The sequence below is a fragment of the Theropithecus gelada genome, chromosome X (assembly GCF_003255815.1).
Source record: "Theropithecus gelada isolate Dixy chromosome X, Tgel_1.0, whole genome shotgun sequence".
Lineage (NCBI taxonomy): Eukaryota > Metazoa > Chordata > Mammalia > Primates > Cercopithecidae > Theropithecus > Theropithecus gelada.
Genome location: NC_037689.1, coordinates 107,546,329 through 107,571,193, shown reverse-complemented (window position 1 = coordinate 107,571,193; position 24,865 = coordinate 107,546,329). Strand labels below are relative to the sequence as shown.

The 24,865-nt window shown below is 36.8% G+C and overlaps 1 protein-coding gene across 3 annotated transcripts; it reads right to left on the bottom strand.

Moving 5' to 3' along the window:
• On the bottom strand, positions 1–8,970 carry NXT2 (nuclear transport factor 2 like export factor 2). 3 transcript variants are annotated; one of them, XM_025373386.1, is made up of 5 exons: positions 8,765–8,970; positions 7,719–7,803; positions 6,615–6,701; positions 3,092–3,236; positions 1–2,189 (listed from the first exon to the last, which is right to left on the bottom strand). In XM_025373386.1, exons 1-5 carry the CDS (start codon positions 8,857–8,859, stop codon positions 2,008–2,010), a joined length of 594 nt encoding a protein of 197 aa, XP_025229171.1. In that variant the 5' UTR covers positions 8,860–8,970; the 3' UTR covers positions 1–2,007. The 3 variants fall into 3 exon arrangements, with proteins under 3 accessions (XP_025229171.1, XP_025229172.1, XP_025229173.1); XM_025373387.1 differs by lacking the exon at positions 8,765–8,970 and adding an exon at positions 7,925–8,080; XM_025373388.1 differs by lacking the exons at positions 7,719–7,803; positions 8,765–8,970 and adding an exon at positions 7,471–7,616.
• Positions 8,971–24,865: the final 15,895 nt, after the last annotated feature.

Genomic DNA, 24,865 nt, shown 5'->3' with positions numbered 1-24,865 from the left:
TTGAGAAAATCTGTCACAAGGCAAAATTTTATTTTTTCAAGTTACAAAAATAAGAGCATGTCAAAAATACAGTCTAGTCCTTATAAGAGTAGTTCCAGCCATTTAAAAGTTATACAGAGTTTGGAAAAAGCAATTTATATAGAAGTCTTAAAACACACAACAATCGTGAACAATACGCACCGTTCAATGTAGTTATTGCTAGTTATATGCAGCTTTTACTTGACATTATTCTCCATAAGGGAAAGGACAGCATTTGGGCATTCTGATTGTTGCTGCTAAAGCTGTGGTTTTGGAAAATCAATCCAAAATAAGAATAAGCTCACTATGAGTAGAATAAAATGTGTAAGTTTCGATCAGTACCACAAGGAAGCATGGTTTAAATTTGAGTTCCATACAATTCTACATAATTCTACTTTGTTACTATAACAGAAACACAGTGTATAGTTTTGGACAAGAGTAAATGAATTACTGGTTTTATAATTAAGTGAAAAGAAACAGTTTTTGGTTGCCATGTAGAAACAAAGCTGGCATATCTAGCTTATAAACATTAAAAAATGGAAAAGATATTTAATGTTTAAGCAAAAGCGAATCTAGGTTTTTTACCTTTAGAAATTGAGAGATAAAGTTAAGCATTTTGTTGTTTTGAGGATTATCGTGAAGATTTGCTATTCTCCATTTTCTTTTTAAAAAGACAATGAGTTAGCCACATAGCAGAAACATATTTTAAAACAGATCTATTTGCTCAATGTCATATGGAAGAACAAATCACAAAATTAAATAATTCTACCTTTAAATAACTAAAGATAATGCAGTTGACAGTACAAAGCACCGGGAAAAAATCACTTATTTGGGGGATGTGTCATACATAAGAAACTTTGGGCCTAAAGTTCACATGGAAGACTTAAAATTTAAGGGTGTCACCAAAAGATAACAATGGCTTTGACTCCAACTCTCATGTTAGATCCTGTTAAAAGGTTAGGTTTATTGCTGTTATTTTACCCCAGTAAGTTCTTGAATAAATGGAGATATACATTGATGATAAGTATGAGGTGAAGTGAAAAGATCTAAAAATATTAGTCTTAGAACAAAAATGACACTCATGATCATTTGGCAAGGATACTTATTAACTTAGTGATTTAAATCCTAAAAATAAGCTACAGTTTTAGGAGGTAGAAAACAAGTACCAACAGTTTACCATTTGGCCACCCTCCTTACTTTTGGCTTCAGCCTTGGATTTCTATTTCTCATTCCCTATTCTCCTGTTAAAGCTATTAGTTGTACTACCACTCATTACCTAAATGTATAGACCTGAAGCTGCCAAGAAAAAATCTTTTTAGGAAGCTTTGTTTTTAAGCCACAAAATGCACCCAATACTCAGATATCAACTGAGAATGTTTTGCACCTCTCTAGTTGATTAATTTACTTCATAAGAAAACATGTCAAAATAAAAAAATCACTTAAAATGAAAAAAGACTACTGAACATCTCTATATGCAATTCCACTATGTCAGAGTAGTTATGTAAACCTAAATCTGTACTATTTTCACTGAACTGATTTGAAAAAGTCATATATTAAAATGGCATTACCAGTGTTAACTGAAAACAGGCACTGTGTTTTACTACAAAATTAACCTAATAACCAAAAAACTTCACTTCTTCCCAGAGCATTATATTGTGGTGACATCCCATAGATAATATTATAAAAGGATTTTATTTTTGCAATAGGCTGGGTTCACAGTGAGTATGTTAGTACCAAGATCGTGTGCTTAATATTACTGTAAGAATGTCATTATTGGAATGTATATAAGGCATGTAAAAAAATAGCTTTAAAGCTCTTAGAGGTCAATGCTCCAAACTGGCAGCTGCTAGAAAAGGTGCTGATAGGAATAGAAAATATTAAAGAAATTTAGTTTCAGCACATATTATTAGTGCTTCTACAATCAAAATAATTCACATAAATTTCAGTTGCTGGAACTAATGGACCAAATGAGAATGGACTTTTGCCCCTTTAACTACTAGACCAATCTTGAAAACGGAAGCAATCACTTGCAATCTTCCACACAGTATTGTTGGGAGTGGACTGAGCAGTCAGCAGGAAGTTCTGGTTGAAGTAATGTTGTTTGTTTCCATCAAACTTCACAGTTCCACTGGTCACAACAAGAACTGTAGTTTGGGACTGAGTTGCTTGCTCTTTACCCACATTAAAAAAAGAGAACAGGTCATTTTCTATCTCTAAATAAGCAGATTTTTAGGCTTAAAATACACTGTTTATGGACTAATGCTTAAAAATGTTTTCATAAACTTTCTGTCCCTTGAGCATAATCTTAAGCATGCATACCCAAATCCAGAAAACTAAATACTCATTCAAAGATATTAAAATTATTTTCAGTCCAGAAAACTTTGAGATACTCTAGTTTTAAAATGAGGGGGGCTTATATCTAGCATAGGACCATTTCCTTCATATATATATATATATATATATAAATATTTCAGAATTAATATTTCAGTTTTCTAACAGAGCTTATTCATGTTTTGCTTCTTAAACTATTGTTCTTTTCAGAAATTATAAAGGAAAAAAAAAATCACCCTAAACTACAATTTAAGGCACTTAGGACCCCACCTAGAGGTTATATTCAACTGTATCCATCTACCTGGAATCAAATTGTCTTGTCAAAAGTCATCCTTTCACATAACAGAGTAAATTTCTGTGAAATATTAATAGATTGTAAGATACTGAAACACATTAATCAGAGATACGGTATAATTGTACTCTAGAGACATTTCAGGGTCCAGCAGGCAACTATTTCGAGATATCAGATAATCTTTCCCCTCTATTTACAAAAGTCACATTTAATCTCAATTTTACATACAACTTTTAATAAGCCAAAATCACACAATCCATCAAAACCTAGTAGTGGAAAGAATCTGAAGGAAGACCAAAGTTTGACTGGACAGATAAATTTTTCATAATATTTAACTTGCTCAAATAAGTAAATAGTTCTACCACTGAAAGTTTCTCGCTGCTTTTGGTGTAAAAGCTCAGTGCTTACTAAAGGAAAACAAAGGAAGCATCTTGAAAGACATGATCTTACCATGAACTGGTTGGCAATCTAACATATTGACCTGGAACTCACTAGAAGGCAATGTGTCAAAAAAATTATTTAGGGCATCCAGCCCTGAAACAGCATTTCCATTCCATATTAAGGTGGCCTTGTCCAGATACAGCCTGGTTAGTGCCTAAAAAGAAAGACAAATTTTAAAAAGGGAAATAATTCTGCTTCTAGATAAAAATTTTATAGAAATGGATTAAAATATTACAGATTGTATATAAACAATTTTTGTAGTTCCACCTTCATCTGCACTCCACTTGCTCCATCTCCACTGGAAACCAATGTGAACAAAACGTCTGGTCTTATAATCTTGGCCTTAAATAAATATCATCTTACTCTTTATAAACTAGGCAGTAAAATATATTTTTTCACATTTCACTTTAGACACAATAAAACCTTGCACCCAATTAAGTTCTGCTTTCTGTATTAAAATGAATTAAATGATCACAAATTCCAAGCATATGCAGCTCCAAGCCAGTTTTAGTGTGTCTTCCTTTTGTAATTATGAGAATTAACAAAGTTTTTGATCAAGCCCTACCTGTAACCTTTAATGCTAGTGGCTATATACATGAAACATTTAATATTTGCATGTGTTAGAAAGAATTAGTTCATTACTTCCACTTTTTAGAGAAGAGGTCTGTGTTTTCTTAAAATTTATTCTGTTTTTTAAAAACCTTGAGACAGGGTCCCGCTCTATTGCCTCAGGCTGGTCTCAAACTCTTGGGGTCAAGAAATCCTCTTGCCTCAGTCTCCCAAGTAGCTGGGGTTACAGGCATGTCACACCATGCTCGGCTATAGTACTACTCTATTAGTGTACTTAGTTCAAAAGAATCATGAGTACTTGCTAAAGCAGAGACTTTGATAAGTCAAATAAGTTAAGGCCCGAATGAGGCAGAAATTCAACAGTTAAAACTCTGGGGTCACAAGACACACTATCAGCTTATAATTCTATAATGTAATTTGGGTTAAAAGGCCGGGCGGGCACAGTGGCTCGCGCCTGTAATCCTAGCACTTTGGGAGGCTGAGGTGCGTGGATCACGAGGTAAGGAGTTCAAGACCAGCCTGGTCAAGATGGTGAAACCCCATCTCCACTAAAACTACAAAAATTAGCCGGGCACGGTCGCAGATGCCTGTAATCCCAGCTACTCGGGAGGCTGGGGCAGGAGAATCGTTTGAACCTGGGCGGCAGAGGTTGCAGCAAGCCAAGATCGTGCCACTGCACTCCAGCCTGGGCGACAGAGTGAGACTCCATCTCAAAAAAAAAAAAAAAAGTCAACACATACCTTGACACTGGTAATAAACTATGTTGTCTTTTTTTTTCTACTTTATTTTTTGAAAGCAATAAGGTACAATACACATTCAAGGCAAGGCACAATAAACATCCATTGTCACATCCCTTTTCCCTGACATCAAATATCAGTACAAGAAACTTCTTTTATCTCTTGCCTTAAAAAATAGGTTTTTACCTGACAAAAACAAGCAATGGGGAAAGGATTCCCTATTTAATAAATGGTGTTGGGAAAACTGGCTAGCCATATGCAGAAAACTGAAACTGGACCCCATCCTTACACTTTATACAAAGATTAACTCAAGATGGATGAAACACTTAGAAGACGTAACACCCAAACCATAAAACTCTACAAGAAAACCTAGGCAATATCATTCAGGACATAGGCATGGGCAAAGAGTTCATGACTGAAACACCAAAAGTAATGGCAACAAAAGCCAAAATAGACAAATGGGATCTAATTAAACTAAAGAGCTTCCGCACAGCAAAATAAACTATCATCAGAGTGAACAGGCAACCTAAAGAATGGGAGAAAAATTTTGCAATCTATCCATTTGACAAAGGTCTAATATTCAGAATCTACAGGAACTTAAATAAATTTACAAGAAAAAAACAACCCCATCAAAAAGTGGGTGAAGGATGTGAACAGACATTGTTCAAAAGAAGACATTTATGTGGCCAACAAGCATGAAAAAAGCGCCTCATCACTTGTCATTAGAGAAATGCAAATCGAAACCACAATGAGATACCATCTCAGGCCAGTTAGAATGGTGATCATTAAAAAGTCAGGAAACAACAGGTGCTGAAGAGGATGTGGAGAAATAGAAATGCTTTTACACTGTTGGTGAGAGTGTAAATTAGTTCAACCATTGTGGAAGACAGTGTGGCAATTCCTCAAGAATCTAGAACCAGAAATACCATTTGACCCAGCAATCCCACTTCTGGGTATATACCCAAAGGATTATAAATCATTCTACTATAAAGACACATGCACACATGTTTATTTCAGCACTATTCACAATAGCAAAGACTTGGAACCAACCCAAATGCCCATCAATGTTAGACTGGATAAAGAAAATGTGGCACATATACAGCATGGACTACTATGCAGCCATAAAAAAAGGAATGAGTTCATGTCCTTTGCAGGGACATGGATAAAGCTGGAAACCATCATTCTCAGCAAACTAACACAGAGACAGAAAACCAACCACCACATGTTTTCACTCATAAGTGGGAGTTGAACAATGAGAACACATGGACACAGGGAGGGAAGTATCACACACAACCAGGCCTGTCAGGGGGTGGGGGGCTAGGGGAGGGATAGCATTAGGAGAAATACCTAATGTAGATGATGGGTTGATGGGTGCAGCAAACCACCATGGCACCTGTATACCTATGTAACAAACCTGCACGTTCTGCACATGTATCCCAGAACTTAAAGTATATATATATATATATATATATATATATAATCCCATGTTTAATAAATGGGTTTTATACAAAAAATAGGTTTTTAGAGATAGGGTATTAACTTTTGCAGCTGCAGGATAGAAGTAGTTCTCCAAAGCACAGTTCTATGCTGGTAAGAGACCTAGGCAAGACTCACTTGACTACATACTGACATAATTACTTAAAAGATACGGTGCAGGGATAAGTTGCAATGAAAAAGCTGATGAAATCTCGATCTGCTGAGGACTTAATATTATCCATGCTACATGCATACTTTTTGTGGGTGTAAGCTATACTTTTGAACCATAATCAGAAATTACCTATAAATATATGAAATAAAAGGGGCGAATCAGGAAATATTCCCAGTAATGACCGACCCCTCCATTAGCACTAATACTACCTTAACCATATTGGTTAATTGATGGAACTAAGAAAAGGAAACATATTTAAGTGAATATATGCTGGGCCCAATGTTAAGTGCGGTATTTTAATTAATTCATACTTACCAACCTGAAAAGAAAATGAGGTTAAGGGAAAATGACAGCTTGCTCCAGGTTAAAAAACTAGGTAAAGGTAAACCTGGGATATGATTCCAGAGCCCATGTTCCCATGAATGCCATACCAATCCTTCCCTGAGCAATTTGCTTTTAAAGGGTAAGTCCACAGTTACCACTTATGCAAGGCAGATGAAACGCTGGCTCCAGACACGACCTGGTATTTAATAACGAGTAGTAGTCTAAAAACAGTAGTAGAGTCTATAACACTCACCCGTCTTCTTTTATCCATTGTCTCATAGTAAATATTGACAAACTCCTCAGCAGCTCTACATGCCTGATCTACATAAGTTTTAAAATCCTACAAGAAAAATTCCAGAAGTATAGATTACCAACCTTTTCAACCCCTCACAAACACAAAACCACTGACAGAAGCTGATGATTTATTTCAACCACCATGTAGTTCTATATATAGTCCACATTCTTTCATATAAATTCAGCCATTTTAAAGGCTGGACTCTAAAGTTTGCAATTTTAAAATTTTTCACTAACTTTAAGTGCATGTCTTTAGGACATAATCTTCTCAATGAATCTGAGTCTTTTTCAGTCTCTACATATAAATTTATAATCTTTTCTTGGCAACTAAGTACTTTAGACTTTCAATATTTTACAAACATTCACGGCAATGAAAATGACACCACCTGACCCTTAGAAAAGGAGAGCGAGCGGCGAAAACTGCCACTGAATAAGCCAGGCAAGTGTTTTCTCTTTTCCATGTGAGATGTTAGGGCCAAACTCCAAAGTTGTTGAACGGAACACACACACACACACACACACACCCCAAAGTAGTTCAACTACTTGAAAAACTGGCAGCTCCACTTAGGAAACTTTCCCACATTACGTGAACTTTCACTGCTGTTTGCATAAGAACCGTGAAACCGAAGAAAGCAACGCTGTTGGCGTTCGTGCCGGAGAATTAAGGAATACCTTCCTTCTCATTCATTTACGGGGCCCAGTCTATTACAGAATTAAGAACAATGAATCGCCAGTTTCTTTGTCAGGTAACTGAAAGTGATTTTTAGAGAGGAAGATAATCGAGAAAAAGAGAATGCAAGCCATAAACAACAAACCCCAACACCCCCGCCTCTCGCTATTTCGCAGCTCAGGGTCCTTTCCGGGACCAGAAAGCGACCGCAAAACAGGCGGGGTTGGGGCCGGCAGGGCGGGCAGCAAAACGTGGGCCCCGCCCCGCAGTACAGAGAGCCGGGCCGTGATTCGTCACCTATCCACGTGAGCAGCAACGAGACCGCCCCGGAGTCCCTCCAATCAGCCACTGGAGTCCGGCGCCCAGCAGACCTGCCACAGCCCAAGCACTCACCACAGACATGGCCATTGGGGAGCCTGCAGCAGCGTGTTCCGGCAGTGGCGGCGTCACTACCTCCTCACGTGTCCGGCCCCCACAGCTGCGGAATGATCAATACTTATGAAGAGAGCGAAACCCGCCAAACGCACAGAATTTTCCACCCTCCCATTCTCTCCCGGAAGTAGCTCGGTCCGTCGTTAAAAGCACACCGATGTTCCAACCTTAAGTTCCACCTCCCTTCAGTTCCTGCAGATCCCTCCCATCCGCCTTATCTACTTGTTTGATACTTACTTAGTTTAAAATTTAAAAACCACTTCGCTTTTGTAAACATGATACTCAAAAGGAAAGTCCCTTAGTTTTCTACCGACAAGCCTGGGGACAAGCAAAAATGAAAGTGTTCAATTACAGGGACTTTTTTTGCCCCAGGAGGCGGAGCCAAAGTCCTCTGGAGACCAATTCGAAATGCGAGACCTCCTATTCCGTACCCTATAGGATAAATGGGCGGAGCTTGGGGAAAGGCGTGTATGAATAGTGAACAATTTAGCATTCTGGAACATTCTGGAAGGATCACCCTCACTGAATTACTATGTTTTGGCAGTAGCCTAAAATTACTGTTTCATTTTAACCTAGCCATATTCAACAGGAAAAGTTCATCTAGTTTCCCCATTCTGGCATTTTACAATGTCTTGCAGACACCAACAAAAATTAAGTTCACAGTGCCATTCACCACCTTTTAAGGGCTATTTATTCTGCAAAGTATTCTAACAATAACTAAAATGTCAAGCGCTGACTGTATGTAAGGTGCTTTTCTAATCAGTTTTACATATATCCACTTATTATAACAATGCTGAGGTAATTGCTATTATTTTATCATCTTCATTTTACAGCTAAGATGGAGTGAATCTGCCTACGGTAACAGACTAGTTGAGATTCAAACTCAAGCAATATAACTATCACGGCAATCTAGCTTTGCTCCCCAACACCCCTTAAAAACCTCTCATCCCAAAGCTGCCAACGACTTCTGATTTAAATGGCAAATTAATTAGATGTTGTAGTTTTACCTTGAGTGGCTGGTGTGTGGTCCCTCATAATAGTAACTTCTTCTTTGGTGTCTTTCTCTGTCTCCCTGAGACCAGTGGCTTCTGCACTTTCTCATACTTTTAACCTTTCTCTTTATCTGGCTCTTTTCCTTTTAAGGTAGTGCTAACGGAAGCTGCTTCTCGGCCACTCCGCTTCCGTTTTCCGCTAACCTAACCTCTGACTGGCGTCACTTCCGGTGCATCCCCCCTTTTAAAGCCTCTCTTCTTCCGGGTGATGTAAATTGCTACCCGTATGCTAATGAATCTTAACAACCTATCCCAAGCCCGCACCGCTTATCTGAGCTCCAGTTACACATATGAATTTTGCTAAACATGAACACGAGTGCACTATAGGCTTCTTAAACTTGTACGTGCAAAATTTAAACTCATTATTTCCTCTGCACTTCCAAACTTTTGTGTTCTCCCAGTCGCCTATCTTGAATTCTCGGAATCTTTATTTTTTTGGTTCCCTCTCCTCCTTATCATGATTCATTCAATAAATATTTATCAAGTAGTCACTGTGTGCCAAGGATTGTGCAAGGCTCTGTATATAGAGTGGTGAATAAAATGGACATGTTTCGTATTCTTATGAGGCTCAAAGTGTAATGAGAGTGCTAGACAATAAACATAACATCAATGAGTTACAAAGAAATACTGAGTAACTTGCTTAGTTCTGACCATTCCCTATAGCAATCCTTCTACCCTTCTCCCTCTTCCTTTTTTTTTTTATTTCTTTTTTTTTTTTTTTTGAGACGGAGTCTGGCTCTGTGGCTCAGGCTGGAGTGCCGTGGCATGAAGTTGGCTCACTGCCAACCTCCGCCGCCTGGGTTCGAGCAATTCTCTTGCCTCAGCCTCCCGAGTAGAGTAGCTGGGACTACAGGCACGAGCCACCAGGTCCGGCTAACTCTTTTCCTTTTTCTCCCTCTCTCTTTTTGGCTCTCTCCCTCCCTTTCTCCCCCACACTTCTCTCACTTTCCCCGTCTCGTTCTCTCCTCCCTCTCTCCCCCCGAACTTCTCTCCCTTTCCCCTTCTCATTCCCCCTCTCATTCTCTCCTCCCACACAAACTTTGATAACTCTATTGCCTATTTTCTTCCAAACTCTCATAATCTTTAAATACCTACCTTGGTCTGATCTGAATTTATTTTCCCAGGCTATTCTCCCAAATTCACCAACACTGGCAAAGTTAACTACTACTGGTTGCCAAGAATGACTGATGTTTACTGCTTTATTGGTGATTGTTTTTCTTGATTGAGAGATTGTGTTTTATATGATTTCATTCAATCCTCAAGACCCCCAGAAAGGCAGACATTATTATCTAGATTTTTTAAAATTTAAACTTAAGTTTAAAGAAGTTAAGTAAATTGGTTAAGATGATACAGCTAGTGGGCCTGGGATTTCCCCCCCAAACTTTCAAATCCCAAAGTCTGCTTTTAGACACTTGGCTATTCATGCATTTACTTATATATTCTTCTTTTGGAACGTTCCCTCCATTTCTACCTGTCCTTCAGGGACCAATGTAGCAGGACGAGCCGCAGACAAAACTCCTCAGACACCGGATTAAAGAAGGAAGAGGTTTTTTTATTTGGCCGGGAGCATCGGCAGACTCGCGTCTTAAGAGCCGAGCTCCCGGACAGGTGCGATCTTCCCTATGAAGCCTTCCCTTGTTTCATGTCCCCTGAACCCCAACTCTTGTGACCTCTTTAATGGCTGTGAGGGTGGCTATTGGTGTGGAAATAGTGTTGAAAAATATGGGAGGGTTGAAGTACTGGAAAGGGACAGTTGAGTTAGAGGTGGAGGGGGGGCCCAGTTTTGCACTGAATTTTTGCACGGAATTTTGTGCTACAAAGTGGAAATTGCTACATTGTGCTACAAAGATAGGAGACTGGGTAAACTGATAATATAGAAACCAATGATGGGCTCTGGTTGTCAGAGCAGTGAATTTAAAGATATGAAAACTATGTTGCGTGGAGGGGGAGGGAAATGGAAACAAAGTGAATAAGACACCGAGCTGCTCTTCACTAGATAACTGCAAATGTATAAAACTTGGGAAGAATGATTAGGAAGGATGTGAAAGGGCTTTTCTGGGAACACAGCACAGCATTTTGATTAAACACATTGCTGTTGGCACTAGTCTGAGCTCGAATCCTAATCATGCTACTGACTAGTTTTGTGACCTTGGAAAATTACCATTCCATGACTCAGATTCCTGATCTGTAAAATGGAAATGATATTAGTATATATTTCACAGCATTGCTTTAGGAATTAAATGAGTCAGTGCCTGTCATATAGTTCTTGCTTGAGGAGCATTATTTTCCTACCCATGGCAGAGGAAATTAGGCAGCCACTTATTTGAGAGTATGAGGTGGGGACAGATTAGATAACGTTTGAGGTACTGAGAGGCATCTATCTGCACAGTTTAGGAGATGGCTGGTGACCCTGGGATAACAGACTGTAGGAGCAATAAATTGTGTCAGGTAGGATTAAATGAGGCTGTGCTGTGCAGCCAGATCTTCTGATCAAGTGTAAACCTAATGAAATTAATGTTGTTGGGAGTTACCAACATCCCCATCTGAATCTTTGCCTTGCTCAAGACTTGAGCAGAACTAATCTAGAACAAACAGGGAAGTGATCTGAGCAGTCAACCCCTTCCTCTGAGGTCCTTAATTGGCAACTATACTGTTCACATCAAATAGTGCTTTTAAAAGAAAGTTTAATGGAGATATAATTCTCATATCATACAATTCACTTATTTAAAAACCAATTCAGTGGTTTTTAGTATATTTACAGTTATTCAAGCATCACCGCACAACTTTAGAACATTTTTAACACCTCGAAGAGAAAACCCCTTTCCCATTAGCAGTCAGTTCCCACTTCCCTTTTTACCCTAGCTCCTAGCAACCACCAATCTACTTCCTGTCTCTATGTATTTGCCTATCCTGGACATTTCATATAAATGTAATCCTACATTATGTGGTCCTTTGTGTCTGGCTTGTTTCACTTAGCAGAATATTTTCAAGATTCATATACATTGTAGCATGTATGAACATTTCATTCTTTTTAATTGCAGAATAATATTCCATGGAATGAGTATAACACATTTTATTTATTCATCCATCTGTTGATGGACATTTGGATGGTTTCTACTTTTTGGCTATTGTAAACAACGTTTCTAGGAACATTCGTGTACAAGTTTTTGTATTGACATGTCCTAGATACCTAGGGGTGTAATTGCTAGTTCATATTGTAATTAATGTTTAATGTTTTAAGGAACTGTCAACCTGCTTTCCACAGTGGCTACAACATTTTACATTTCCACCAGCAAGGCATGAGGGTTCCAATTTCTTAACATCTTCACCAACACTTGTTATTGTCTATATTTTTTATTACAGCTATCTTAGTGGGCATTGTGGTTTTGATTTGCATTTCCCTGATACCTAATGATATTGAGCATCTTTTCATGAACTTATTGTCCATTTGTATATCTTCTTTGAAGAAATGTCTATTTAGATTTTTTTGTTTACTTTTAAAATTGGGTTATTTGGCTTTTCGTTATTGAGTTTTGTGTCATATATATAGTTACACGTCCCTGATCAGATATATGATGTACTAATATTTTGTCTCATTTTGTGGGTTATATTTTTGCTATTGTGGAGTTGTTGAGAGATGTCTGGAAGTAGTTGAGTGTGTCAAATTATAATTCTACAAATCCTGGTGTCCTTACAAATATTTAGCAGTTTCTGAATAAATATTCCTCAGATTCTCACAGGTATTTGCTTAACTTCTAGAGTTCTGCAAAAGATTATTTTGACCATTTTTGTCATTGTTTCCATTGCTTTTATGCAGTGGTGGGTTTGCAGAGATGTGCACTCTGCCATTCCAGTAGTCCTGCCTAGATGGTCCTTTTGCATATCCTTTAAAATAAATTATTATAAATAATGCTGCAATGAACATGAGAGTGAAGATATCTTTATGAGGCGATGATTTCATTTCCTTTGGGTATATAGCAGCATTATTCACAATATCCAAGATATGGAAACAACCCAAGTGTCCATCAATGGATGAATGGATAAAGAATCTGTGATTGTGCGTGTGTGTGTGTACATATATATACACACACACAATTGAGTATCATTGAACCCTATAAAAGGAAGAAATCCTGTCATTTGCCACAACATGGATGAACCGGAGGACATTATACTAAATAAAGTAAGGTAGACACACAAAAAAATATTGCATGATGTCACATATGTGAAATATGACAAAAAAGTCAAATATATGGAGATAGAGAATAAAATAGTGGTTACAGGGGTGTTGGGGCTGGTAGGGAGAGGAAATGAGTACGTGTAGGTCAAAGGATACAAAGTAGCAGATATGTAGGATGAACAAATCTAAACATCTAATATATAACATGAAGACTGTAATTAATAATAGTGTATTATGTTTAGGAATTTTTCTAAACAAGTAGTTTATAGCTGCTCTTGCCACATGGGAAAAAATGGGTAACTATGTGAAATGATAGATACGATCATTTGATTCACTATGATAACCATTTTATTATATATGTATCTCATAACATCATGTTGTATACCTTAAATACATACCATAAAATGTATTCTAAAAAGACATTATAGTCTGTCTTTTATTATTTGTATACTTAAATTCCTACTATATTTTAAGTTCCCAGGGATAACTATATGTTTTTCGTATATTAAACACTTATACAAACCACTGGCACTGAGAAAAAATCTTACACAAAGTAGGTGGTTAAAATTGAGTGATCAAATCAAATTTCCTCCTCCTTTTAGCTTGTCTCTATCCCCATTCTGAATCCATTCTTAAGGAAGTGAAGGTGTGAATTAATTTCCTATAAAGGAAACTTTTTCCTCCTGTGGCATAGAAGTGAGAGTATAATCCATTTTCGCCTCATTACTTTCCAATTGCCTCCTCTATGGGATATTCACAAGTCTTATCTTCAAAGGAGAACAATTCTTTCAATTCCCTGCTGGAAACTTATTTTTCTTCAAGTAATTATTTGCAGAAGCGAAATGAATAATAAGGCTTTTGTATTGGTTGAGCTCTCAGGTTTTGGGAAGTCCCTCGAAGACACTGGCTTACCCAGTCTGCAAATTTCTTAGAAAAATGTAATTTATAATTGTCAGGATATCAAAATGAAAGGTTAAGGCAGAGACATATATTTAATTAACAAGATGAACTAAAATCTGTTTCCTTTTCTCATTTGGTTCTACCTGAGAAGTCTTCTTCATATTAAACATCTGTTTCTTTCTTACCTTCCTCCTTTGATTTAGCCCCAAACTTCTTCCCCCTCCCATGAACTCAGTAAAAAAGAAACAACAAATAGAGAAAACAAAAAGTGACTCTTCCCCACAAAAAATGACAGAAAATGTTAGAGGCTTAACGTAGTGACTCAGTTTTTCTCTGTTACCTTTAAGTATATTTTCTTCTGATATTAAAATAGATCTACTAAATTATTTTAGTATTTGCCTGATATAACATTTTCTTATCATTTTACTTTCAACTTTTTTGAATCCTTATGTTGATGTGTCTTTTGTACATTGCATATAGTCGGATTTTATTTTTTTTTGACCTGACGATCTGTTTTTTTAAGAACATGATGTATAATTTGCATGAAGTAATGTTCATAAAGTTTAAGTGTACTGCTGGATTGATTTTACAGAAGTATACCCTCACATAACTACTAACTAACTACGTTAAAACAGAATATTTCTATTGCCCCAGAGAGCTCCTTCCTGTCCACTCCCAGTCAACACTCCCCAAAGGTAACCACTATAGTGACTATCACGATTATAAAAAGCTTTTGTCAGTTATTGAACTTCCTATAAATGGTATCATATAATATGTATTCTTTGACATCTGTCTTCTTTTTGAATTTAAATTTTAATTTTTACTTAACAAATAATAATTGTATATATTTATGAGATATAATGTGATGTTTTGAAATATGTATACATTGTGGAATGACTATATCAAGCTAATTAACATATGCATCACCTCACATACTTTTTTGTAGAGAATATTTAAAAATCTATTCTTGGGGCTGTGTGTGGTGGCTCTTGCCTGTAATCCCAGCACTTTGGGAGGCTGAGGCAGGCGGATCTTTTGAGGTAAGGAATTTGAGACCAGCCTGGCCAACATAGTGAAACCCTGCCTCTACTAAAAATACAAAAAAAAAAAATTTAGCTAGGTGTGGTGGTACACACCTGTAATTCCAGCTACTAGGGAGGTTGAGGCAGGACAATCGCTTGAACCCAGGAGATGGAGGTTGCAGTGAGCCGAGATCACGCCACCGCACTCCAGCCTGGGCGACAGAGTGAGACTCTATCTCAGAAAAGAAATCTATTCTTTTAGCAATTTTGAAATATACATTAATAACTGTGGTCACCTTGTTGTGCAATAGACTTTGAAAAACATCTGGCTTCTTAAATTCAACATTAATGTGAGATTTATCCATGTTTTTGCCTTGTAGTTCATTCTTTTTCATTGCTGTGAAATATTTGTATAAATATATCACAGTTTGTCTATTCTCCCATTGACTGACCTTTGTGTTGTTTTTGGTTTGGGGCTTTTTTTTTTCTTTTTGAGGCAGGATCTCACTCCAGTGCAGCAGTGCAATCGTAGTTCACTACAACCTCAGACTCCTGGGCTCAAGCAATTCTTCCCCGTCATCCTCCCGGGTCATTAGGGACTGCAGGTGCATGCCACAATACTTGGCTAAATATATTTTTTTTAACAGACAGAATCTTGATGTATTGCCCAGGATGGTCTCAAACTCCTGGACTCAAGCAATCCTCTTGCCTCCTGGGTATATCTTAAATATCCCCGAGGCTATGAATATTCTTGTATGTGCCTTAAAGTTGGACAAGAGCACTCATTTCTTTCGGGTATATACATAGGAGTGGCACTGCTGCATTATATGGTACACATGTGATCTACTTTAGTAGATTCTGGCACATGGATTTCCAATTGACACCTTCACCAGCAACCTATGAACATCCCAGTTACCTCACATTTTTACCAACACTTGGTATTGTCAGTCCTTTTATTTTTAACTATCTTGATGGATGTGTACTGGTATCTCAGCATGATTTTGATTTGCATGTCCTGATAGGTAATAAGTTGAACTCCTTGTAATATGCTTACTGGCCATTTGTTCGTCCTCTATAGTGAAAGGTCTGAGTGTTTTACCCATTTTTTGAAAAGATAGGTAGTCTGTTTTTACCTGTTTTTTGAAAAGATAGGTAGCCCGTCTTTTAAAAAAATTAATTTGTAGGGTTTCTCTTAATTCCAGATACAAGTCTTTTGTCATAGATATATACACGTATACATACACTATATATAGTAAATGTCTTCCTTAAATCTGTGGCTTACCTTTTTACTGTCTTGATGCCTTTTGATGAACAGAAGCTTTTAATTTTTATGAAGTGCAATCTGTCAATTTCTCCTTTCAAATTTACTGTTTTCTGTGTCCTGATGAAGGACTTTTGCTTGCGTGAAGGTCCTTAAGATATTACCCTATGCTTTATTAATTTATATTTCACATAATATCTAATCCATCTTAAATATTTTTTTTTGTGTAGTATGAAGCATAGATCTGATGATTCAGGACAATTTACTGAAAAGGCCATTCTTTCCCTCACTAAATTGCAGTGGATGCTTTGCTGTAATTCAGGTAATTGTTTATAAATTACTTGACTTCCTAATCTGTTCCATAGATTTATTTGTCTGTGTTTGCATCACTATCACATTTAAATATTGGAGTTTTAAAATAGGCCTTGAAAACTTGAGGGTGTATAATCTGCCAACTTTGTTCCTCTTTTCCCCCAAATTTGTCTGTACCTGTTTTAGATCTTTTGCATTTCCATATAATTTTTATATATAACTTTTCAATTTCTACACAAAGATATCCTTCGGGGCTTTTAATTTGGATTGCATTCAATCTTAGACCAATTTGCAGAGAATTGATATCTTAACAATATTCACTTTCAAAATCCATGCACATGATGTATCTCTCCATTTATCTAGGTCTTCTTTGATTTCTTTCAGCAATGCTTCATAAAAGAGGTCTTAAACATCGTTCACTAGATTAATTCTCGGATAGCTCATTTTTTATGCTATTGCAAATGATATTGTCTTTTAAAACATGTTCCCATTGTTTGCCATCATTTATTTATTTTAGCTGGGGTCTCATTTTGTCACCCAGGCTGGAGTTCAGTGGTGCAATCATGGCTCACTGCAGCCTCAACCTTCTGGGCTCAAGTAATCCTCCCACTTCAGCCTCCTGAGTAGCTGGGACCACAGGCATGCGCCACCACGCCTAGCTGAATCTAAAAAAATTATTTGTAGAGACAGGGGTCTCTCTGTGTTGCCCAGGATTGTCTTGAACTCCTGGGCTTAAGCAATCCTCCCCCTTGGACTCCTATAGTGTTGAGATTTCAGGCGTTAGCCATGACATCTTACCTGCTAGACATATGACTCATTCTTATGTGTTAAGCTTTATCCAGAGACTTTGTTAAATTTACTTAAATATTTTCTTTTTTTTTTTTCTCTTGAGATAGGGTATTGTTCTGTCACCCAGGCTGAAGTGCAGTGGCATGATCATAGCTCACTGCAGCCTTGAACCCCAGGGCTCAAGTGATCCTCCCACCTCAGCCTCTTGAGTAACTAGCACTATAAATGTGTACCACAATGCCTGGTTAATTTTTTATTTTTAAATTTTGTTGTGGAGATGAACGTCTCAATATATTTCCCAGGCTGATCTCAAGTTCCTGACCTCAAGTGCTCCTCCTGCCTTGGCCTTTCAAAGTATTGGGATTACAGGTGTTAGCCAAAGTGCCCAACCTATTTAAACATTTATAATAATTTGTAGATTCTTCTGGATATTTTATGTACATAATCATGTTATCCAAAATAGAGTTTACTTCTTTCTTTACAATCTTTATATCTTAAATTTAACTTTCTTGACTTATCAAACTGATTAGGGTTTCCAGTACAATTTCGAGAAATGGAAATAGTGGTCACTTTTGTTTTGATTCTCATCTCGGGGAAGAGTTCAATATCTCACCATAAAGTATGATGTCTGGTTTTTAAAAACAACCCTTATTGGATTAGAACATTTCCTTTCTATTCCTAGTTTGGTATTTTTTTAAAAAAATCAAAAACAGATGTTGAATTTTATCATGTGCCACTTCTGCATCCATTGGTGGTTTTCCCCTTTATTCATCTAACATAATAAAATACATTGGTTGACTTACAAATGTTAAACCAAGGTTCCATTACTGGTATAAATCTCACTTAGTCATCATTTGTTTTATATATTACTGGATTAATGTAGCTAATATTTTGTTCAAGATTTTTGCATCTACGTTCATGACAGATATTGGCCTGACATTTTCCTTTCTTGCTATATTCTCATTAGGTTTTGGTTTCAGGGTTCCGTTGAGCTCATCAAATATAGCTGGATCAGCTTTCTTTTCTAGTGTTTGCATGATATATATTCCCACCCTTTTTACTCTTGACTTTTCTATATCCTTTTATTTACTTTGAGTCTCTTTTAAGCAGCATGTAGTTGTATTTTTTTTTTTTTTATAAAAGAAGCAGTCTGACAATTGTAGTATTTTAATTGGAGTGTTTAGTCCATTTGCATGTAATTTTTAAATATACTTGGTTTTATAGCTATCATTTTGCTATACGTTCTCTATTTGTCCTGCCCTTTATTTTTCTTTTCTTGACCTCTGTTTTTTTATTCAAGTATTTCTATTCCACTATTTTCTTCTCTATTGCTTTTTAATTATACATTATTTTATAATTTTTTTTCTTGGTTATCTTAGGGATTATGAAAGGCATCCATGACTTATTCCAGTCTATCTTAAATTAGTATTTTTACCATTTCCTGAACATGTGGTATATAACAGTTACACCTCACTTACTGACCTCTCAACTTTTGTACAATTGTTGTTATGTCTTTTATTTTATTTATGTTAAAAACCCTATAAGAGGTAAATTTTATGTTATGTATATTTTGCTACAATAAAATATAGGAAATTGTTATTATCATTGTTTTAAACAGTCAGTGCTCTTTGTTCCTTCCTGCAGTTTCAGACTTCTATCTGTAATAATCTTCCCTCAGCACAAAGTCTCTTCTTCCATATTTCTTGTAGTGAGCATCTGCTAGTAAAAAAATTAACTTTTGTTTTTCTGAAAATATATTTTGTTTTATTGAGGTGAAGTAATATAACATAAAATCAAACACTTGAAAGTGAAAAAATTCGGTCTTATTTTGTATATTCACAATGTTAATCAACCACCACCTCCATACACTTCCAAAATATTTTCATAATTTCAAAAGGAAACACTGTATTCATTAAGCAGTTACTCCTAATTTCCTCCTCCTTTCAGCTCCAAGCAATCACCAATCTGTTTTCTGTCTTTATGGGTTTACCTACTCTGGATAGTTTATACAGTGGATCATATAATATATAACCTTTTATGTCTGATCTCTTTTACTCAGTATAGGGTTTTCAAGGTTCATTCATGTTATATCAGTACATTACTTTTTATGACTGAATAATATTTCATTTTATAGCTATACGATGTTTTACTTATCCATTCATCTGTTGATGGACATTTGGATTGTTTCCATCTTTACTTATTGTGAATAGTGCTGCTGTGACCATTCATGTACATGTCTTTGTTTAGTACTTGTTTTGAATTCTCTGGGGTATAGCATATAGTTTTATTTTATTGCAATGTCTTTGATCTTGGTATCGGAGTAATAATGACCTCTTAGAATAAGTTAGGAAGTGTCCCTAGCTGTACAGTTTTTTGGAGAGTTTGTGAAGGATTGATATTAATTATTCTTTAAAGATTTGGCAGACTTCACCAGTGAAGCCATCTGGTCCAGGGCTTTCTTTGAATTGAGAGGTTTTGATTGCTGATGATATCTCTGCTATTTTATAGTAGAAAATTGCATCAGATTTTCAATTTCTTTTTTTTTTCCCCTTTCAGCTCAACTTTTATTTATTTTTAATTTTTATGGGTTCATGGTAGGCATATATATTAATGGGGTACATGAGATGTTTTGATACAGGCATGCAATGAGAAATAAGCACATCATAGAGAATGTAGTATCAATTCCCTCAAGCATTTATTCTTTGAGTTACAAATAATCAAATTATACTCTTCAAGTTATTTTAAAATGTACAAATTAAGTTATTATTGACTATAGTCACCCTGTTATGCTATCAAATAGTAGGTCTTATTCATGCTTTCTATTTTTTTTTTAACACCCATTAACAATCCCCACCTCCCCCTTAACTCCCTACTACCCTTGCCAGCCTCCGGAAACCATCCTTCTACTCTCTATGTCCATGAGTCTGGTTGTTTTCATTTTTAGATCCCACAAATAAGTGAGAACATGTGATGTTTGCCTTTCTATGCCTGGCTTATTTCACATAACACAGTGATCTCCAGTTCCATCCATTTTGTTGCAAATGACTGGATTGCATTCTTTTTTATGGCTGAATAGTAATCCAAATCCATTGTGTATATGAACCACATTTTCTTCATCCATTCATCTGTTGATGGACACTTAGGTTACTTCCAAATCTTAGTTATTGTAAACAGCATAGGAGTGCTGCAAAAAGCATAGGAGTGCAGATACCTCTTTGATATACTGATTTCCTTTCTTTTGAGTATATACCCAGAAGTGAGATTGCTGGATCATATGGTAGCTCAACTTTCAGTTTTTTGAGGAACCTTCAAATTGTTCTCCATAGTGGTTGTACTAATTTACCAGCCCACGAACAGTGTACCAGGGTTCCCCTTTCTCTACATCCCTGCCAGCATTTGTTATTGCTTGTCTTTTGGATAAAACCCATTTTAACTGGGGTAAGATGACATCTAATTGTAGTTCCGATTTGTGTTTCTATGATGATCAATGATGCTGAGTACCTTTTCATGTGCCTGTTTGCCATTTGAGCTCACTGTAGATATATGGATTTGTTTCTGGGTCCTCTATTCTGTTCCGTTGGTCTATGTTCTGTTTTTATGCTAGTACCATGCCATTTGGTTACTATAGCTTTGTAGTGTAATTTGAAGTCAGGTTATGTGATTCCTCCAGTTTTGTTCTTTTTCCTTATGATATAGCTTTGGCTATTCTGGGTCTTTTGTGGTTCTATATAAATTTTAGGATTGTTTTTCTATTTCTATTCGTTCCATTCATTTTTCTGTTTCATATTTTTATGAAGAATGGTCATTGGTATTTTAATAGGGATTGCATTGAATCTGTAGATTGCTTTGGGTAGCATGGACATTTTAACAATATTGATTCTGGCCAGGTACAGTGACTCATGCCAGTAATCCTAGCACTTTGGAAGGCCAAGGCAGGTGGATTGCTTGACCTCAGGAGTTTGAGACCAGCCTGGGCAACATGGTGAAATCCTGTCTCTACAAAAAATACAAAAACTAGCTTGGTGTGGTGGCTCATGCCTGCACTCCCAGCTACTTGGGGAGTTTGCCATTTATATGTCTTCTTTTAAGAAATTTCTATTTAAATCTTGGGGGGCTGAGTCAGGAGGATCACTTGAGTCCAGGAGGTGGAGATTGCAGTGAGCTGAGATCATGCCACTGCACTCCAGCCTAGGCAACAGAGTGAGACCCTGTCTCAAAAAACTAACAAATAAACAAACAAAAATATTGATTCTTTCAATACATGAACATGGGATATTTTTTCATTTTTTTTGTGTCCTCTTCAATTTCTTCTATCAGTGTTTTATGGTTTTCATTATGGAGACCTTTCACATCTTTGGTTAGCTTAATTCCTATGTATTTAATTTTATGTGTGGCTATTGAAAATGGGATTACTTTTGTATTTCTTTTTCACATTGTTCAGTGTTGGCATATAGAAATGCTACTGATTTTTGTATATTGATTTTGTATTCTGCAACTTTACTGAATTTGTTTATCAGTTCTAATCGTTTTCTTGTGGAGTCTTTAGGGTTTTCCAGATATAAGATCATATCATCTACAAACAAGGATAATTTGACTTCTTCCTTTCCAATTTAGATGCCCTTTATATCTTTCTCTTATCTGACTGCTGTAGCTAGGACTTTCATTACTAGGTTGAATAACAGTGGTGACATTGGACATCTTTTTTTTTGAGATACAGTCTCGCTTTGTCACCCAGGCTGGAGTGCAGTGGCACGATCTTGGCTCACTGCAACCTCCACCTCCCGGAATCAAGCAATTCTCTGCCTCAGCCTCCCGAGTAGCTGGGATTACAGGTGTCCACCACCACACCTGGCTACTTTTTGTATTTTTAGTAGAGGTGGAGTTTCACCATCTTGGCTAGGCTGGTCTTGAATTCCTGACCTCGTGATCCACCCACCTCAGCCTCCCAAAGTGCTGGGATTACAGGTGTGAGCCACTGGGCCCGGCCAACGTTGGACATCTTTGTCATGTTCCAGATCTTAGAGGAAAGGCTTTCAGTTTTTCCCATTCAGTATAATACTAGCTGTGGGTCTGTTATATATGGCTTTAATTATGTTGAGTTATGTTCCTTCTTTTTTTTTTTTTTTTTTTTTTTTTTGAGACGGAGTCTCGCGCTGTGTCACCCAGGCTGGAGTGCAGTGGCGCGATCTCGGCTCACTGCAAGCTCCGCCTCCCAGGTTCAGGCCATTCTCCTGCCTCAGCCTCCGAGTAGCTGGGACTACAGGCGCCCGCCACCACGCCCGGCTAGTTTTTTGTATTTTTAGTAGAGACGGGGTTTCACCATGTTAGCCAGGATGGTCTCGATCTCCTGACCTCGTGATCCGCCCGCCTCGGCCTCCCAAAGTGCTGGGATTACAGGCTTGAGCCACCGCGCCCGGCGAGTTATGTTCCTTCTATGGCCAGTTTTTTGATCATTTCATCATGAAGGGATGCTGAATTTTATTAAATGATTTTTCAGCGTCAATTGAAATGACTATATGGTTTCTATCTTTCATTCTCTTGATATGATGTATCACATTCATTGATATGCATATGTTGAACCATTCTTGCATCCAAGAGATAAATTCTACTTGGTCATGATGGATGATCTTTCCAGCCTATTGAATAATTCAGTTTGTTAGTATTTTGTTAAGGATTTTTGCATCAATATTTATCAGAGGTATTGGCCTGTAGTTTTATATTTTTGATGTGACTTTGTCTGGTTTTGGTATCAGGGTAATACTGGCCTCATAAAATGAGTTTGGAAGTATTCTCTCCTCTATTTTTCAGAATAGTTTGAGTAGGATTGGTATTAGTTCTTCTTTAAATGTTTGCTAGAATTCAGTAGTGAAACCATAGGGTCCAGGCTTCTCTTTACTTGGAGAATTTTCATTACTGCTTCAATCTTGTTACTTGTTATTGGTCTGCTCAGGTTTTGGACATCTTCCTGGTTCAATCTTGGTAGCTTGTATGTGTCTAGGGATTTGCCCATTACTTTTAGGTTTTCCAATTTATTGGCATATAGTTGCTCATAGTAGCCACCAATGATCCTTTGAATTTTGGCAGTATCAGTTGTAATGTGTCCTTTTTCTTCCTGATTTTATTTATTTGGATCTTCTCTTTTTTCTTAGTCTGGGTAAGGTTTGTCAATTTTATTTAACTTTTCAAAAAAGATCTTTTTGTTTCATGTATCTTTTGTATTCTTTTTTCATTTCAATTTCACTGATTTCTACTTTGATTTTTATTATTTCTTTTCTTCTGCCAATTTTGGGTTTGCTTTGCTCTTGCTTTTCTACTTATTTAAGGTACATTGTTAGATTGTTTATTTAAAGTTTTCTCTCTTTTTTATGTAGGCACTTAAAGCTATAAACTTCCCTCTGAGTACTACTTTTGCTGTATTTCATGGGTTTTGGTGTGTTGTGTTTCCATTATCATTTGTTTCAGGAAGTTTTTCAATTTCCTTCTTAATTTCTTCATCGACTCCTGGTCATTCAGGAGCATATTGTTTAATTTACATGTATTTACATAGTTTCTAAAACTACTCTTGTTATCAATTTCCAGTTTTATTTTATTGTGATCTGAGAAGATGCTTGATATTATTTCAATGTTTTGAAATGTTCTAAGGCTTGTTTTGTGAGCTAGTATATCATCTATCCTTGAGAATGATCCATGTACTGAGGAAAGAATGTGTATTCTGTAGCTGGTGGCTGAAATGTTCTGTAAATACCTACTAGGTTCATTTGGTCTATAGTACAGATTAAATCCCATTTTTTTTGTTGATTTTCAGTCTGGAAGATCTGTCCAATGCCACTATGCCTGGGCTGATTTTTGTATTTTTAGTAAAGATGGGAGTTTCACCATGTTGGCCAGGCTGATCTTGAACTCCTGGCCTCTAGTGATCCACCCGACTCAGCCTCCCAAAGTACTGGGATTACAGGCGTGAGACACCATGCCTGGCCAAGATTTTTTTTTGGACAGCTAAAGAATTTTAGGTTTGTAAATTTATTTTTTTTTCTTTTAGCAGTTTGATGGTGCCATACTGTTGTCTTCTGTCTACTGTCATTTCTCTAGAAAAGCTGAAAAAAAAAAAAAAAAAAAAAATCTATCATCGCTCCTTGGTAGGTAATGTTGGTTTTTTTTTCCCCAGGCTAGCTACTTTTCAATTATTCTTTTCAATTTGAAAAGTTTGATTCTGGTGTATCTTGCAGTAGTTTTATTTAGATTTATCTTATTTGGGTTTCATAATGTTTCTTGTCTGTGGTTTCATGTCTTTCCTCAGTTTTGGAAAGTTTTTGGCCAGTATTTCTTCATATATTGCTTCTACCCACTGTCATTCTTCTCGCCTCTGACCCTGATTGCACATATATAAAATATTTTTAACAGCTCCAATGCCCTCTTTCTGTATTTTTCATTTTTTTCTCTCTATAGGATTCAATATAGATATTTTCTACTACAGATGACCCTTAAACAACACCGGTTTGAACTGCATGGGCCCATATATACATGGATTTTCTTCTGTCTCTGTCACCCCTGAGACCGCAAGATCCACCCTTCCTCATCCTCCTCCTCAGTCTACT